Here is a 19,518-nt window from a genome sequence, read left to right on the forward strand (position 1 = left end):
AAACCTGCCGCCATCCTCCAAGATCCCAGCGCCACAGGCTGAACAATACTCGCCGCGACGCATGCTGGGATTTGTAGTTCCAGGAGCGCCTCTCTCCCAGAAGGTGACCAATCTTGGACTACAATTACCAGAAAGCACTTGGGTGAAAGAAGAGGTCGGTGACGTCAGCGCCCTTGGTCAATATTGGTTTGGTCGTTGCAAAGCTGTGGCAGTTAAAGGGCGGGGCTGAGTCTCTCTGGAGCCCGAGAGGGACGGACTCAGCTGAGGGGACAGGCCTGTGGAAGCCTACTCAGAAGTCACTCCCATTGTATTCATTGGGGCTTACTCCCAGGAAAGTGTGGATAGAATTGCAGCCTGAGTCAAGCTGCAGTGTGAACCCATGTCTTGTTCCTGATGTATCTCTCTCTAGTCTTGTATTGATTGAACACACACTTCCAGAGTTTGATTGAGACACACAAAATCATTTAGGGGGTGAATAGAGGGACATTCTTTTCCCTCTCACACAACACCAGAACCAGGGGACATCCACTGAAATTGAGAGTTGGGACAGACAAAAGGAAATATTTCTTTACCCAGCGTGTGATTAGTCTGTGGAACTCCCTGCCACAGGATGTGGAGATGGCATCTGGCCCGGATGTCTTTAAAAGAGAATTTAAAAGTGTGTCCCTCTCAGTCAACACCAGAACCAGGGGACATTTACTAAAACTGAATGTTAGGAGAGTTAGGGCAGACAAAAGAAACTATTTCTTTACTCAGCGTGTGATTAGACTGTGGGACTCCTTGCCACAGGATGTGGTGATGGCACCCGGCCTAGATGCCTTTAAAAGGGGACTGGTCAAATTTCTGGAGGAAAACACCACCACAGCTTACAAGCCATGATGGGGATGTGCAACCTCTTGGTTCTAAAAATAGGTTACCTCAGAATGCCAGGTGCGAGAGAGGGCACCAGGGTACAGGTCTCTTGTTGTCCTGTATGCTCCTTGGGTATCTAGTGGGCCACTGTGAGATGCAGGAAGCTGGACTAGATGGGCCTTTGGCCTGATCCAATGGGGCTGCTCCTAGTCTGTGGAACTCCTTGCCACTGGATATGGTGTCGGCATCTGGCCTAGATGCCTTTAAAAGGGGATAGGACAGATTTCTGGAGGAAAAGTCCATCACAGGTTACGATCCATGATGGGTGTGTGCAGCCTCCTGATTTTGCAAGGAGGCTCCCTCAGAATGCTAGGTGCAAGGGAGGGCACCAGGATGCAGGTGCCTTGTGTGCTCCTGGAGGCATCTGGTGGGTCACTGTGAGATCCAGGAAGCTAGCCCAGAAGGAATCCTTTCTTGAGGCACAGAAGAGGCGCCCACACCCTTATCAGGACAGATGACAGCTTGGTTTGCACCCTTTGCTGTTTTCCACACACACCTGCTGCAGCTCTGATTTGTTGACAACACAGCGGCCCCTCCTGGAGTGCTGCGCAACCTCCGTTGTGCATGTGCCTCGCCTTGGCTAGAGAACCAGGAAGTCCCCTCCGGGCTGGAATTTCCTTACAAGCAGCAGCGGGTAAGGGGCTCCTTTACTTAATGTCTCGTCCTCCTTTTATTTGCAAATACTGCACCCCAGATAGGTTACGGTTGTTTTCAATGCAGTTGTGCGCTGCCAACTTTTCCCTTTGGCTGGGCTCTTGTGCTTTTAACACCACTGCGTGGAAGAAGCACTTTCAGGTTTCCCCATTGCGGTTGGTGGGGAAGGGAAGGCAATTCTCTTAAATGCATGCCAATTCCACGGATGTCAAACGGGCAGAGCTCATGTGGGACCACAGCTGACACAGATCCGATGCTAGCATGCACAATGACAGAGATCCAGGGCGTAGGTGCTTATGATTTTCACATGAAAGCCTCCCCCCCCTTCCTCTGGTGCTGGAGAAGTGAGTGGGGTTATCCTCTGGCTCTGCCATTAGCAAAGACTTAAGGGACCCTGGGAAGTTGTAAACCCTGTCTTCCAAGATGAACACCATGGCAAGGGAAAGTTCTGCCTGACCCCCGTTAATGGCAATAGAATGGAGAAGTTGCAAGTAGCTTGTTTCCCCCCTTTCATAAGCAAGCCCTCCCTTCCCCAATGCTGGATCCATGATTTTTATGACACAGATCACAAACCCAGTTGTGGTATGTCATTTGATAGTGGAATTGGAATTGGGAATTCCTTGTGGAATTCATATGAATTTAAGTGGATCCAGACCCTTGTTAAATTATTATTATTATTATTAACTTTATTTTTATCCCGCCTTTCTCCCTGGAGGGACTCAAGGCAGTTTACAAACAAGGTTAAAACAAATTAAAAGACATAATTTAAAAACAGATAAAAACACAACATAAAACATAAATGTACAGGTGTGCTGTGATCTTGTTACTACAGCTTGTTAGTTTACGTCTTTATGTTCCTACGCCTGTAAGATTAACATTTCTGCCCAACATTGCATATACGCCACATGGATCAAATGTGTACACCTGTGGGCTTGGGTAGAAATGGTTAAAAAAGTATTTAATGCAGGTAGAGTTTGCTGAAAATCAGCAGTTGACAATTTCACATTGTTTATAATAGGAAGTATATACGTATGTCTTATGTCCTTGTAGGTTGATATTGTATGTTATTTTGTTTTATAATTACTTCCTTTATTTCTAGTCTTTCAGTAAATGTATTTATTGACTAATTCCAGGCCCACTGCAGTATCCAAAATCTTTAAAAAAGTTTTGCACTGATTTTATTGGTTTTGATGCATTTTGTATTTGAACCTAGTTCACTACCTTGGGGTCTCTAGACAAAAGGCAGCTTAGAAATGTTTAAAAAAAGCTTAGGATGAATAGTAGAGCCTCATCTCTTTAAACACACATGCAAAACCAGTTTTAGACTATAATCCTAAACTGCCTTATTACAGAGCAAGCCCTACTTGGTACATAAAAACATAAGAACAGTCTTGCTGGATCAGGCCAAAGGCAGATTTGTTGCAGCCCTCCAGAGATTTGTTACAGCCCACACTGGCCCGAGGCAACTGCTCTCAGTGTGAAGACAACCTGAAAAGGTTTGACCTTTTCCCTTGAGCTGTGGGATGAGGGCTTCCTCCACTGCTTGCTGGTTCATGTCTGTGAGGCAGTAGTGGCAGCAAAGGAAAGGCCAGCCTTGCTTTGTGCAAGGCCTTTTATAGGCCTTGAGCTATTGCAAGACCTTCATTCATTCATATAAGTTAATCTTTAATATATTCATTTATGTCAACTTAGGTAAATTTATTCAAATTTTAAATGTAAATTAATTCTTTCTTTCCCTGCCCCCCCCCCACACTGTGTCAGAGAGATGATGTGGCCCTCCTTCCAAAAACTTTGGACACCCCTGCTCTAGCCCTAGCTTCCTAGTTAGTGGTTGTAGGAAAGATAAAGCTGGATCAGATATACCCTTGATCTGATCCAGCAATACTTTTCTGATCTTGATAATGTTTGAAAGATGTCCAGCTAATATATCCTGAGGTGAGAAAAATGGGCCGGGGGGGGGGGGGGGGAAGATAATGCATTTGGTATATTTCCTGGGTACTGTTCTAACCTTGGTATTCTTCACCTGAGTGCAAGCTGAGGAATACTTATTCTAAAATTCTCCAGATATACAGGAGCAAATCCCCACTATTTTTTAAGGCCTGAATTGTGAGAGTGCGCTTTGGAGAGATGGTCTTTGTTTGAGCCTTTCAAGATGTAGGTTAGCAGCAGAGTGGAAGTTGTTTGTCCTAATGGCATGCCTGTGATAAAGATGTCATGGATCAAAAATGTTTCAGAAATAGAATGGGAACTGTGAAAGAAATAATGAGGAAATGTCAAGCCAACTATGAGAATGGTAGTGAATATAATATTGGGAGGTATTTGACAACTTAAGGTAACTTAAACTCTCTTGTGTATATAAAGAACTTGGAACCATTCTGAGTAAGAAATTTGCTTTTGCAGGATGACGGTATCAGTTTTTGCTACCTGTGTGTTCTTCCTGCGAGTGAAGAGGTTAACCATTTTAGAGAAGAACAGGCTGAAGAACTGCATTAAACAAAATGGTGGACAAATTGCATTTGTGTTGAACCATGAGGTAAGTTTCATGCTGATTTCTGAACAGGGAAAAGGCAGTCTTGTGTGTATACTGTGAGTGTGTATACTGAGTATGAGTCCCTCATACTTGAGATGCTGCTCCCTTCCCTTGTGTACTGTAGTCCTGGACTTTTGATTCTTGTTTGTGGCAAACCATAGTTCACTTGTGTGATTTGCTTGCAGGCAGTGTGGTGTGGTGATTAGATTGTTGTAGTAGGACTGGGGATACCCAGATTCAAATCTCTTCTCAACCATGAAGTTCACTGGGTGATCTTTGGCCAATTTCTTGCAGCCTAACCTACCACACAGGGTTGTTGTGAAGATAAAAGGAGGGAGAGATGTCATGTACGTCACTCTGAGTTTTTTGAAGGAAAGTCATGTGAGAAATCAGCTTTCTTTAGTGCTGTGATCAACCAACATGGTTAACCATGGTTTGGTGCAAACAGAACTTAGTTGTCTGCAATTGTAGTGCTCAAGGGAATAACATGGTATGTGAGCACAAGATTTTTCAAGGTCATTCTCGTAAACATCTGTCTCGTAGTAACTTGATTTTTGGGGTCTGCTGCTGCAATGTTATTTGATTTTTCTCTGTAAACCACTTTGTGAACTTTTAGTTGAAAAGAGGTATATAAATACTGTTGTTGTTGTTGTTTTATTATAATCATCATCATCATCATCATCATTCTTTATTTACAGTCACAGACCCAACATTCATAAAAACATTTAAAACATTCATAAAAACATCTTAAACAAAACTTTTATAAAAAAGAAGCAAGAATCTTCTTACGTGTTCTTTGTGCTGAAAAAAGAAACTTGGCTACTGATTCTGTTATGGACTTATTCTTATCAGCTAAGATATATTTTGAATACCACGTAAAAGTCCTACCTGGAAAATTGCACATAATAGGGTTAATATATCTTATACGCTCATCATTTATATGCTCATTTATATGCCCTGTAAAAATTACATACAAAAAGAACATGTTCCAAGGTCTCTTATTTCCATATTATTACAGGGGCATAATCTATTTTCATATAACACAATATTATAGCGTCTTTCCAAGACTGCAGGTGGAAGACAATTAAATCTAACTCTTGTAAAAATTTGCTGCTATTTTGGTATAGTTAAAGTGTCTAGATATCTAGCACTTTGATTAAAGTCAAAATTGAAACCAAAGTGCAGTGCCGAGCAAGTCTTGTGGGCGCTTGACATAGCATGCTGAAAATCAATCTCTTTAATCCGTTCTTCTTCATCTTCATCATCTTCTTCTTCATAATAATAATAATGATGATGATGATGTTAGGGGTCTGCTGAAATTGCTAAATAGGATTTTTCTTCTGGAGAAATGGGGGTTCTGCTTCAATCTCTTATGTATCATGTATTGATACAGGAAAGCATGCAATTTTAAACCAATTACTGTATTTGCACAGCTTTTGATGGATGTATGCATCAGCTGCATACAAATTATGCTTTATACAATATTAGCGTCCCTATAAGAACATATTCTTAACAGTTTGGTCCTATTCACATGTGCTCGGAACGAAGTTTCATCTTGGTCAATGAGTCACTCACAGATAAGTGAATATTGGGAAGAACTTATTAAGAGCAGTTTGATAACTGAATCGATTGCCAAGGTAAGTGATGGGTTCCCCTGCACAGAAGGTCTCAGAGCACAGGTTTGACAGATATCTTTAGGAGATGCTCTAGAGAGGGTTTTCCTGCTTCTAGCAGGGAGTTAGGCTAGATTGCCTAGAAGTCCCTTTCCAACTCTGTGATCTGAAGTACGTTTAGAGCTACACTCTAAATTCTGTAAAGGACAGACTAGAATTAAAAAATGACAGAGAATAAACTTACCTGATCATTCCCTAGATTTATGAAGCATGTGTGGGGTGTCTTGCCTAATTGGGAGTGCATGAGATAGAGGATCATAAAAACCAACAGCCTGCCCAATTCCAAAAATGGTTATTGGCCAATGTTTGTATATGGAATGTCTCTGACAGAAGAGAATAGCATGCAGACATTAGCTCTTATCTATCCAGTTTGGTTGACTGAGGAGAATCCAGTGACCCAAAGTGGGGGCAGGATTGGGTTCAGAGGAAACGAGTCCTATAGCATGCATCCTTTGAGCTCAGTGCCCCCCCCCATCCATTTGGCAGTGATTGGGAAAAATGGGGAACTGGAACTCTGACTCAAAGTTTCCACAATTTTCCTCCAAGAATCTCAGCTTGTTCATATTATTGATGAAAAGCAAAACAATATCCAGTGCAGCGATTTAAAAAGCATTTCCATATGATCATTTGTTCATTTTATACATCTAGTCTTACTTTAATTTTAGTGCACTCATGTTGTCAGTGATGATGCTGGTGCACTCAGCTCCATTCATCTGAAAGTCATCAAGAAGTATCAGCTGTCCATTGTAGGTCCTGATTTCATATGGAACTCAGTTGAAGAAGGGAGACTTCTACAGGCTGACAAACTTCCTCAAACCTTGGACAATATAACTGGAAAGGAAAATTCTGGCGGACTAGTGACTGAAAAAGGTATTTAAATTTACACTTAAGCTAAAAATACTAATGAGCAAAGTGATAGCTGGGCACAAACAAGAATGAGGCAGATGCTGACAGCTGATCAGTATGTCCCTGCCGTGGTAAGAAATGCAGTTTTTAATAATAATTAAATAATAATAATAATAATAATAATAATAATTTTATATCAATTAAAGGGACCACATTTTTAAAATGTGCAGTGAGGCCCTCCACCGTGGGTTCAGAACCATCGATGAGTCAAATCTGCAGGTTCTGAACCCATGAATCTAATGAGTCAGATTTGCAGATTCTGAAAGAGGGTCCACCTGTAATGCTAACTTAAGTAAATATATGTCAATTTCCCAAATGTATTTCCATTGCAAAACAAGATTTCTGGTTACAGAATTTATATGTTAACAAAATTGGAACTGTAACTAATTATTTAAGCTCTTAGTTTCATGAACACAAAGGTTGGTTTTCAAATTCTGAATATATTTCTTGATTTTGAAATAAAGTAGTAGAATTCATATATGAAATGTAGATAGCATATAAGGGAGCTGGCAGGTTTAAAGAAAATTACAATTGTTGTGATAGATGCGAAGACAATTGCGATTTGTGAAGACTACAGTTGGAAGGAAAAGGACTCCCCTGAGAAGAATAAGTCTGATGATGACAGTAACATAGATGAATTAAGGTAATTCTTTTAAATTATCCAGCATTCAAGAGCCAGTTCTTCACCAAGCACATTGGTTGATGTTCGAATTGGTACATTATTAAATTTTGGTTTCCTACAATCTTTAAGGCAGAATTCACCAATGCAGAGTGTGCCATCATTCTTTCCCAACCTCATTTATTTTATGGTGATTGTGAGGATGAAAAGAGAAAATTCCATGTAGGATGAAAAGAGAAAATTCCATTTAGAGGTGTGCCCTCCATCCATGGGGGATCTATTCCAGGGGACACCCCCCCAAGGATACGGAAACTGTGGATATGGGGATCCCTGTATTAATAGCAGCCCCTCCCCCAGTGCCCCCTGTGTGCCCATTAACTTTCTTTAAAGGCTTATCAGAAAGTGTTTCTTGCTTTAAACAGGTCACTATAAGCATTCAAGCTTATAGTGTGAAGAGAGCAGGCTGCCAGCAGCCTGAATACCTGACAAAACTAGACAATGCTAAACAGGAAGTGGAAGTTAACTATTTAAAGCAGGGGTGCCCATACTTTTTGGCAGGAGGGCCACATCATCTCTCTGTCACTGTGTCTGGGGTCAGGGGAAAAAAGAATTTACATTTTTTTGTGTGTGCAAAGTTTATTTGTTTATTACAGATACAGGTAAGGAAAATGGGTTAAACTTAGGGCTGGGACTACATAGGTTACACGAGGGTATTGGCCATAGATTACAACATGTCTTAATAAAAAAAAAATCAACAACGACTGAAAAGAAAAATAGTCGTAAAAGAAAAATAGTCATAAAGAAAAATAGTCGCAACATTTCAAATTTGAATAAATTTACATAATGAATATATTAGAGGTGGAACTTATATGAATGAAGGTCTTCAAGGGCTATAAAAGGCCTTGCACATAGCAAGGCTGGACTTTCCTTTGCTGCCACTAACATTTACGGGTAAGCCTTTAAAGAATGTTAATGGGTGTGGGGGAATGCTCTCTGTATCTGTGAACAATTGAAACAGCAGATACTGGATCAGTGGATACAGGGGATTGCCTGTATGTCACAATGAGCTCCACTGGTGATCAAATACTTGGAAGGAAGTCCTGTTCAGGTCAGTGGTCCTCCAAGTCCATTGGATCAGGGTGCCAAACCACCAATATTTTGCTCTGAAGTTTTAATACCAGTGTTGATTTTGCTGTTGTTCCTCCAAGCATTTGCTAATTGTTAGGTCTTCTCAGTGATAACAAAACTAATCACGATTCAAGTCTTGGACTGTGGTCCTAAACCACTTCTTTAAAAGCAGGGTCTTTAAAGACAAGGTTAGCTGCATTCCCATTTCTAATGTGAGCTCTCTCCTGGGACATGGACATGCCTTTCTCATTCTGTGTAATGCAACTTGCACATAGATGGTTCTGCATCAATTATATGACAAATGTGTTTAGGAACATGACTTCCACATACTGCCATCCACCAACTTAAGTGTATTTTATTTTAGAAATCACAGTAGTCTTAGAGAGTCTGCTTCCGTACAGGCAACCATGAAATTACAGAAAGGTAGTTTGATTGTGTAAGGCAGTTAATGACTTATGCCATTGCAACTGAAGCATGATTGTGTGTTTAAAGTGCTAGGCAAAGTGTGCTGTCCACTTTGTCTCTTCCTCTATTATTAGAAGCAGCAGCAAATAGGCTTGTAACTCCTACCAGCCAACAGGAAAGGATTTCAATTATAATTGGTTTGTAAAGTATATGTTTTTTTCAGAATCCAAAGGCCTATGTATTAATGTCTTTCATGTCTTTTTTTTCTACTTGCCGAATATTTTGGAGACACAAATTTAATTCCTCAAAAATATATATTGCTTCCTCTCCTAAATAGGTAAATATTTCAGGTTGTACCTACCTGCATCTAGTTCTTCTTGCAGTTGTCCTAATGAAATTAATGGAATCTAATTACAAGTCAAATGCAACCTTTCCTCTTTCTAAACTAGTGGAAGATTTACCATTGACTGGGAAAGAGCTCAGTGTTTTTATATTTTCGGTTTGCTGATTTGTATTCAGGGGGTTCAACTGCATTCAGTAGCAATGATAAGAAATCTGAATTTTTTAATTTGTTTCAGATGGTTTTCAAAGAATGATAAAAATATTCCTTACTTTCCTGAGGATTTTGAGGTTGCAAAATATGATGTCCTTGAGAAGGTATGAACTTTTGTACTGTGTTCATATGAAATTCTAGAGTTGTACCTTTAACCACATTAGACCTACTTTAGCTTTATTTACCATTGTCATTATTCTAGAAAGCTGTTGACATTATCACCAGAATTAGCAAATTGAAGTGGTAAAGCTTATTCTGGACTTTACCACTTCAGGCTATAGGTCATCGATCTTCAACCAGTGTGCTGCATGTTGGAGTGCTACAAATGGTCTATAGGTGTGCTGTGGGAGTTTGGGGGAGGGTTATCTATTAAGAGGACCCTGGGGGGGGTGAGCTCCCCACTGGCAGTGCGGTATGCCTTATCAGTTGTCAAAAAACCGATGCTCTGCCTTGCCAATTTTAGCGTCCTGTCAGTGTGTTGCGAGATGAAAAAGATTGAAAATTGCTGCTATAGGTGGGGGTTGTGTGTTTTAATGCGTGTCAGAGTGAGGGGGGGAAACCCCAGGTGTATATGCATATGGAAATTTTTGAAGGTAGGAACATTTAAACCTGTAATCCTCCATTTAAACTTTGAAGTGGTGCCATCAGTGATTCTGCTGAATCTGTATACTGTAGTGGTGTCAGGGGCAGTGCTGAGGTCCACTAGATCCTGGGGCATCAGCAAGGTTTTAGCCCCTGTGTACTTGTCCTTTGCATACATGTACACTGATGCTCCCCCCTAACTTGTTATCTCCTTTCTTTCCCCAACTTGAATCTTTTTCTCCTCACATAGATAGATGAGTTTCGCAGCAGTGGCAGGGAGGCATTTTGTATCCTTTCCACCACTGACCACCCAGCCACAGTGGAAGGAAGAGGTGCCCATCTATGCTTTTCATCCTCTCCCCCTTCCCAGAGCCCAACAGAGATTCTCCCAAGAATCATAGAGAATACTTATTGGCCTTGAGAGGAAAAAGACCAATTTGCTTTTTCTTCCTGCCAGCCCCCAAAAGCCAATGGGGATACTTCCAGTGACAAATGTCCTGCTGCTGCATGGAACATCCTAGTTGCATTGGTCTTGAGACAGGGGGAGGGAGGAAGAAATGGCTGCCTGGGCTGTCCTTCCTCCTTCCCAAAGTTTGATAAAGATTTGTCCAGGGGCCCAAGAAGATTTCTTGAAGAATTCCATTGGCTGCTGCAGGCATCAATGGCAGACTCAAAGTTCACTTAGGAAAACCTAGAACCACACAGTATCTTAAGAAAATAGAGAGTTGCCACACAAGTCTAGATTTTCCAGAGTAATCTTTGAGGTGGTTCATGACTCTCACGGGAGCCAATGCTGGTGTGTAGTTGGTTGGCTGGGGCCTTGTGGGGGTCATGGTCCCCTTGGGTGGACATATCCTCTGAAGCTAGCCCTGTTGGTGCTGACACAGACTTGAACTTTTCCATGGTGGGTGATTCAAAGCAATGTCAGAAATAAAACACTGAACTGGAAGGACTCTGAGTCCATCCGGTATAGATGTTTTATTTTTCAGTGAGTAGAATTAACTAAGCTGTGTTTTTTTTCCAGGCTACAACACATGGTGAATATGCTGTTGTTGAACTGCAGTGTTCTCAGCAGCTCTGTGACTACCCCTTCCGCATATGTGTGCACTACAGTACCTTGGATGGAGACCAGGTAAACTGGGATTGCTGTCATGATCGCAGGGATTTGTTTCTCTGGTGCCTTGAGAGTTTCCAGCACTTAGAAATGGTTCTTGTCCTGTTCAGCCCAAGCATTCCTGACACTAGCGGTTTAAGCATGGCATATTGCATTGGTTGGTGGTCACTATGAAGCAGATAAGTGCCAAATGATAACTATCAATCAGTGCCAATATAGTGCTAGTTATGGAGTTCATTTGTAAATTTTATATACAAGAATGAGATTGGAAGCCCATTGTGGGATTTTTTTGTCACAACCAGTGCCTTGCGCTACTGCTGCTACATCAGTGTACTGTTGTGCCTGCAAGCAAGGCATAGTCAGTCAGTTCTGGCTATCTTCCAGGACAGCCTCCCATTACCCACAAACCATCTCTATGTAAGCTAAGGACATGGTTGGACCAGTGACTGCTGTACTTGTGGTGCTGCTGAAAGGCTTTTTAGATCTTTGCTTCTGTTTTTCCTGGTTCCATTCCACCATGTCCCAACATGACCTCAAGATGCTTGTTATGCCACTTTTAGATATAGCATCACTTTTACACAGAACCAGCACTGGGAGGATATCTCTGTACATCTGTGGCTCCAGGAGTTGGGGGAAGGTGGCAAGTACCCACCAAAAGCGACTCTTCCCATTGTTCCACCACTGTGATAACCTGAAAAGTCTTTTTTAAATAGAAAAGTGCTTTTCTTATTTTTATTTAATATTGTATAGTTCAAGCAGTTCCCTATGGGCTTTATTTTGGATGCAAGCATTTATATAAAACATGCTGGTACATTTCTTCAGGAATTGAACATGTGAGACAAAGATCACTCCCAAAAGTGCACTTTTCCTCTTCTGTGCCATCCCAACATATCTTTTTTTGGTGTGATCCAGAACTTTTTTCCATATCTTTTTTCCCCCCATCTCTGTGTTCTGACTCCATAGCACTGATGCTTTGTGATCACAGTTAAACGTGATCCCAGGCCCTCAAACAGCAGATCACTGGACTGTACTTTCAAGGCATTGGACACCTTCTTTCTAAACATGTGTTAAGCTCAGTTGCTAAAAACCACTTCAACACAATAGTTTGAAACCGGTTTATTAACAGTATTTATTATTATTAACAGTATTTATATACCGCTTTTCAACTCAAAGTTCACAAAGCGGTTTACAGAGAAAAATCAAATAACTAAATGGCTCCCTGTCCCAAAAGGGCTCACAATCTAAAAAGATGCAAATGAATACCAGCAGACAGCCACTAGAACAGACAGTGCTGGGGTGAGGTGGGCCAGTTAACCAAGTTTCCAGAGCAAGATGGAAATTATATTTTGTGAGTGTGCTAGATGGTGGGGTTAGAAATCCCTAGAACTACAGGTTCCACAGCCCAATCCTGTCCACACTTTCCTGACTCTAATTGACTCTAATGGGACTTACTTCTGAGTAGACATGCATAGGATTGGGCTGCCAGTCTTCTGTGCTGTGGAGCTGGGGCAGCAAAATAGTCTTGGAGTAGTTTTATGTATTTTGTAAGACCATGGATAGTTTCACCACAGCATGAGATAAACTAGAAATTTCATACCATCTTGATGTGGGGTGGGGTGGGGGATGAAATCTGTAACATATTTCCTGTATGTGTGTTTGCATTTTAATGTACTTTATTCTCAGGACAAAAAACAATTTGTACCTGCAAAGAGTTCTGAGAAAGTTAGAAGAAGTTATGTACGTTGCATTGAACATTTGCAGAACTCCAATTTTCAGTTAAGAAATTACTTCCCACGTGAAGCAGAATATTTAGCTTCAGTAAAATTGCAGGAGGTAAGTATAGTTTTTGATTCTTACATTTAATAGCATATACGGGTAGTTTTAGGATCTTGAAAAGTGAGTCTCTTTAAACCTGAACTTCTCATGTAAAGTGAAACCAAAGAAGTTGGGCATTCTGGTGGAACTGTTCTTTTTCAACTTGTCAGATTTAATGTAGGAGAGTAGAGCACTTATGGCCAAATCCCATCCTTGCAGTCCTCTGGCATGCTGCAAGTTCAGCCAGTGCAGTAACCTCCTCCCTGTTCCGTAGAGTGCTGCTGCCAGTACATAGCTGGGAAGACTGCCTTGTAGACCAGCTGCCAGCTGAGTTTTGTCACCAGATGGGCAGGGATTGGGGCAGGGTGGGGGCAGGTCATGGTGTCACTGGCATCCACCATATCCTGAATACCTGTTCCAGGCGTCACACGCCCCCAGAAGGCTCCTCAAAGCTTCGCCAGCAAAATAGCTGACATAGCTTTGAGGAGTCCCATGAAAACCATGTGATGGTCAAGGAGATAAGTAAAGTTTTGGGTTTTTTAAATTTTTTAATTTGCTTACCTATCCCAGCTAGCCTGGTCTCCTGCTGGCACACAAGATGTTTTGGCCTTCATATTTTTTGGTCCTTGCTATCAGGTGTCTCTGATAAACTTTATTTAATTGACTGTATCTTCTCTGTCAACTCTGTGTAGAAACTGCCATTTAATGTTGGCTAATTTTTATGACAGCTGGTGTAGCTGAGCTGAGGATCAAGTTTTCAAGACTTTCCTGCTTGGACTGTCACCTCAGTCATTGTCACTGGGTGCCCCTAGGCAAAACATTCATTCTCGGCCGTAGCTGCAATATGGGGATAATAACACATACTCATCTTCAAAAGTTGTGAGGACAACATCACAACAATACATGTACAACACTTCACATACTCAGAAAGTACTATATAAATATTAGCTGCTATTGTTAATTTTCAGTGGTGTTTTGCAGATGCTTGTAGCTGAAGCTATCAATTCCAGCACTTTGTCTGAAGAAGTGAGTGTGTTTGTGGAACTCATCTGGGCTGAGGCACTTGGACATCTGGATCATCTATTAGCTAAACCTGTAACCAGCATCAGTCTCAATGATGTAAGGCAATTCTGCTTGAAAATATTGGCTCCTAGGGGCCTTTTACAGCACAATCCTAGGCATGTTTATTCAGCAGCAAGTCTGGCTAAGTTCATTGGGGCTCACTCCCAAGTAAATATGTGTAAAATGACAGCCAAGCCCCCCTATATACTATCAGAAATACTATACAAAGTGTTTGTTTCCAGATTACAGCATTTCTTTGATTAATTTATCATTAAACTTGTTGATACTTTGGCAAGGTCAGTATCTCAGGATAATTAGCAAGGCAGGAGAGGCTGTAGGGACTAGTTAGTTTTATTTTTTTTTTGGTCACCTTGTCCTGCGACCTTGGAGTCACTGCTCCACACCAATCCCTCATCCCCAGCAGCTGTTGCTGATCTTTTAAAAGCAGCAACATTTTAATGATCTCAAGGCAAAGATGGCTGCCTATGGAACAAACAAGAAACTGCAGCACAATCCTGTGCACATCTACTCAGAAATAAGTCCCAGTGGTTCATTCATTCATTCATTCATTCATTCATTCATTAACAGTATTTATATACCGCTTTTCAACTGAACGTTCACAAAGCGGTTTACAGAGAAAAATCAAATAACTAAATGGCTCCCTGTCCCAAAAGGGCTCACAATCTAAAAAGATGCCAAGGAATACCAGCAGACAGCCACTGTGGGGCTCATTCCCAAGAAGATGTGTATAGGATTGCATCCTCCACCACTTTTTGACCTTCTTATGCCTTGCTGTGTTTACTGCTTTTTTTATTTTAAAAACAAACATTTTAATACTGTATTTTCTTAAAAGGTGACCAAAGCTGAAGGTGTTCTCCTTCAGGCAAAGAATGCCTTGAATGAAAGTCAACCGCCAGAAAAACTGACTGCAATGATGTCGGAGTTCTATAAAATCATACCACACCGAAATGGGATGGATAGTGACGTTAACATGGCACTATTGTCCAAAAAGCAAAATCTCTGCCAGGTACAATAATTTCAAGTTTGTGATCAACTTTGATGTCTGTCTGCGGTAGTCCTGTTTACAGCCAAGTCACAAATGGGTTTCACGGCAACAAACTGAAAATATGATTGTCTCACTTATAAACAATAGAAAATTTTGATACTCTAGAATGTCTATAAGCTTTGCTTATGTTTAAAGATTTTCCAGGTGAAACATTTATGTCTTAGTAACATGGCACTCTGGGCCTCTATTGGAAATATGTAGATGCTGTCAGTGCTGGAAAGTTCCATTTGTCAGAAGGCCACACATCAGATAGAACTAGTTCTGACATTATGTTTTGTAATTTTATCCCAAGGATCTGTGATGATAATGTGAGATGAGCTCACATGAAATTATTGGGTTTTCTTTTGGAGCTTTTTTTAACCTCACAGATACAACTTAGATCATGAGCTCCTTGAGGTAAGGAGCTGTCATTTTTTGTCACACTGTAAAATTCTATGCATACTGATGGTGCTAATAAAGAATCAAAATACAAGTGAACAAATTGTGTTCTAGAAATGTAGCATCTCTGGTTTCTATATTTTTATAGCTAATCAGGGACATGCTGAATATTCGTGAAACAAATATGTCTGTTCCAAACCCATCATCCCTCTCCAAGTTTCGGGCTTTGAGATGCAAAATAGAGGCTCTTGATGCAAAGAGTGAAGAGTTCCGCAGTATTAAAAAGCAGATGGTCACAAAAAACGTTGGGTAAGTTTTAAAAGTTTTATGTGATTCTGGTGTTGTATAGTGTATAGTTATTTCTTCAGTGTGTATGCAGGAAGAAAGTTTAAATTTTTTTTAAAAGCACAAAGTTAAAAATATTTAGTTATATGATTTATTTTCAAATACAGGCACCTCTGGATTTAGGTGGTGATTGTGTTCTTGGAATCAGTGTGCATATTAAAAAGGATATATTAAAACTATTTTTTTCCTCATAGGAACCAATGTAAATAGCATAGGTAAGGGGAAAGTTATTGAGCACGTATGCTGATATTGACCACTTCTGCTTGCCCTAGATGATTCAGGCAACGCAATACACAGCAGAGTGTGCAGTGCACACTCCCCACCTAACACCCCTCCATTAAGTTCATTGCAAGTGGCGTGCTGAGGTGTGGGCAGACAAACCAGAAGGCATGGGAGAAAACAACGGGGCAGAACTATAGGGAAGGAAAGCATGGAAGGTGTGCTTGGGTGAACTAGATCAGTGTTTTTCAAACTGTGGGTCAGGACCCACTAGGTGGATCATGAGCCAATTTCAGGTGGGTCCCCATTCATTTCAATATTTTATTTTTTAATAGATTGGTCTGTGACAATATTTGGGGAAATGTTACAGATCTGTCCTTTGAACAGGCTACTATGTATACACTTTTAACAATGTTAGTCAGTGGGACTTACCCAGAAGTAAGTGTCGGTAGGATTGCAGTCTAGGATTGTTAAAAATTTACCTGCTTGATGATGTCACTTCCAGTCATGACGTCACTTTCAGTGGGTCCTGACAGATTCTCATTCTAAAAAGTGGGTCCCAACGCTTAAAGTTTAAGAACCACTGAACTAGATAGTTGTGAGAAGGAGAAGTGGCTTTTGCAGCTTGATTGGTGAATGGGAATTTCCAGGATGGCTTGAGGAGGGGGGCTACTGAGAATGGGAGTGACTGCTGATATCATTGACTGAGAAAACAATGATAAAAACAAAGATACTAGTAAGGAAACAAAGCAGCAGCCCTGTGAATACATTTTCTTTCTTTTTTTTATCATATGGCTTTAGAGGAGATGCTCCTTCTTATAGGAAGCTGCCAGCATCTAACAGGGTTGCATGTTAGCCAATAATTAGCAGGTAATTGACTGCATTATTTCAAAAATTGCCAGTGTAAATTAGACTTGCGGTATTAATTTGCAAATTGTGCTATTTCAAAAACATGTAAATCAAGAAATGGCTATAACCACATAAGAAAGGTCTTTGTGGACAAAGGCCTAAATAAGCCACTTGTGAGATTATGGAACTCTTCAACATCTTTCTACTGGAATAAAAAGTGTTCTACTTTTTATTCCTAAGGCATATGTTTGTTTCATTATTGTTTTCAATTGAATTTTTATAGCTTTGTTTAGTTTAAACTCGGAAGGTGCATCTCTGAAATTAAAAAGTAGTCTCGTCTCAAACATGATGATAGCTCTGTGTGATCAGGATATGGCTGTTTCCCCTTCTTTCTTCAACTGAATGAAAATCTGTTACCAAGCTGGGCATGGAAGTAAATGCAACCAGAAGTGCCTCTTTCTTTTTTCTTAAACCAACAATAACTGCACAGAGGGGTTGATGGTAATAGCAGTCCTAATGAAGACTGAAATGGAAGGAAAGGCTCACTCTTCCCCCCCATACACTATTTTCATGACAGAAATAATCACCTGAAATTGCTGCTTTTGGGAGCGAATCATCATATCGGGTTTGGGTTTGGGGTGCAATGGCAGGAAACACAGGGAGGAGAATGAAGAACCTGTGGGTCCGACTCCACCGTAGAATCTCTGTGGGTTAAATTACCAGGCTTGTGCAGCGATGTAATACTGGGGGTGTGCTATCGTCCTCCAGACCAGAAATCTGATGGGGACCTTGAAATGAGGAAACAGATCAGGGAGGTGACAAGGAAGGACAGGGTTGTAATCATGGGGGACTTCAATTATCCTCATATTGACTGGGTCAATTTGTGTTCTGGTCACGATAAGGAAACCGGATTTCTTGACGTGCTAAATGACTGTGGCTTAGATCAGCTAGTCAAGGAGCCCACCAGAGGACAGGTGACTCTGGATTTAATTTTGTGCGGTACGCAGGACCTGGTTAGAGATGTAAACGTTACTGAGCCATTGGGGAACAGTGATCATGCTGCGATCCGTTTTGACGTGCACGTTGGGGGAAGAATACCAGGCAAATCTCTAACAAAAACCCTTGACTTCCGACGGGCGGACTTCCCTCAAATGAGGAGGCTGGTTAGAAGGAGGTTGAAAGGGAGGGTAAAAAGAGTCCAGTCTCTCCAGAGTGCATGGAGGCTGCTTAAAACAACAGTAATAGAGGCCCAGCAGAGGTGTATACCGCAAAGAAAGAAGGGTTCCACTAAATCCAGGAGAGTGCCCGCATGGCTAACCAGCCAAGTTAGAGAGGCTGTGAAGGGCAAGGAAGCTTCCTTCCGTAAATGGAAGTCTTGCCCTAATGAAGAGAATAAAAAGGAACATAAACTGTGGCAAAAGAAATGTAAGAAGGTGATAGGGGAGGCCAAGCGAGACTATGAGGAACGCATGGCCAGCAACATTAAGGGGAATAATAAAAGCTTCTTCAAATATGTTAGAAGCAGGAAACCCGCCAGAGAAGCAGTTGGCCCTCTGGATGGTGAGGGAGGGAAAGGGGAGATAAAAGGAGACTTAGAGATGGCAGAGAAATTAAATGAGTTCTTTGCATCTGTCTTCACGGCAGAAGACCTCGGGCAGATACCGCTGCCCGAACGGCCCCTCCTAACCGAGGAGTTAAGTCAGATAGAGGTTAAAAGAGAAGATGTTTCAGACCTCATTGATAAATTAAAGATCAATAAGTCACCGGGCCCTGATGGCATCCACCCAAGGGTTATTAAGGAATTGAAGAATGAAGTTGCAGATCTCTTGACTAAGGTATGCAACTTGTCCCTCAAAACAGCCACAGTACCAGAAGATTGGAGGATAGCAAATGTCACGCCTATTTTTAAAAAGGGAAAGAGGGGGGACCCGGGAAACTATAGGCCGGTCAGCCTAACATCCATACCGGGTAAGATGGTGGAATGCCTCATCAAAGATAGGATCTCAAAACACATAGACGAACAGGCCTTGCTGAGGGAGAGTCAGCATGGCTTCTGTAAGGGTAAGTCTTGCCTCACGAACCTTATAGAATTCTTTGAAAAGGTCAACAGGCATGTGGATGCGGGAGAACCCGTGGACATTATATATCTGGACTTTCAGAAGGCATTTGACACGGTCCCTCACCAAAGGCTACTGAAAAAACTCCACAGTCAGGGAATTAGAGGACAGGTCCTCTCGTGGATTGAGAACTGGTTGGAGGCCAGGAAGCAGAGAGTGGGTGTCAATGGGCAATTTTCACAATGGAGAGAGGTGAAAAGCGGTGTGCCCCAAGGATCTGTCCTGGGACCGGTGCTTTTCAACCTCTTCATAAATGACCTGGAGACAGGGTTGAGCAGTGAAGTGGCTAAGTTTGCAGACGACACCAAACTTTTTCGAGTGGTAAAGACCAGAAGTGATTGTGAGGAGCTCCAGAAGGATCTCTCCAGACTGGCGGAATGGGCAGCAAAATGGCAGATGCGCTTCAATGTCAGTAAGTGTAAAGTCATGCACATTGGGGCAAAAAATCAAAACTTTAGATATAGGCTGATGGGTTCTGAGCTGTCTGTGACAGATCAGGAGAGAGATCTTGGGGTGGTGGTGGACAGGTCGATGAAAGTGTCGACCCAATGTGCGGCAGCAGTGAAGAAGGCCAATTCTATGCTTGGGATC

General features: G+C 41.5%; 1 protein-coding gene across 1 annotated transcript in view; it reads left to right on the top strand.

Annotated features, from left to right (window-relative positions):
* The first annotated feature begins 1,498 nt into the window (after positions 1-1,498).
* The window catches only part of PARP4 (poly(ADP-ribose) polymerase family member 4), a 72,795-nt gene continuing 54,775 nt past the window's right edge, over positions 1,499-19,518 (top strand). Inside the window, exons 1-10 of the mRNA XM_066620892.1 lie at positions 1,499-1,546; positions 3,967-4,099; positions 6,435-6,639; positions 7,219-7,318; positions 9,406-9,484; positions 10,987-11,094; positions 12,760-12,909; positions 13,873-14,010; positions 14,807-14,980; positions 15,546-15,706. Of these exons, the coding sequence (XP_066476989.1) occupies positions 3,968-4,099; positions 6,435-6,639; positions 7,219-7,318; positions 9,406-9,484; positions 10,987-11,094; positions 12,760-12,909; positions 13,873-14,010; positions 14,807-14,980; positions 15,546-15,706 (1,247 nt within the window). The 5' untranslated portion in view covers positions 1,499-1,546; position 3,967. The remainder of the gene's footprint in view (positions 1,547-3,966; positions 4,100-6,434; positions 6,640-7,218; positions 7,319-9,405; positions 9,485-10,986; positions 11,095-12,759; positions 12,910-13,872; positions 14,011-14,806; positions 14,981-15,545; positions 15,707-19,518) is intronic.

The sequence above is a fragment of the Tiliqua scincoides genome, chromosome 3 (assembly GCF_035046505.1).
Source record: "Tiliqua scincoides isolate rTilSci1 chromosome 3, rTilSci1.hap2, whole genome shotgun sequence".
Classification (NCBI taxonomy): domain Eukaryota; kingdom Metazoa; phylum Chordata; class Lepidosauria; order Squamata; family Scincidae; genus Tiliqua; species Tiliqua scincoides.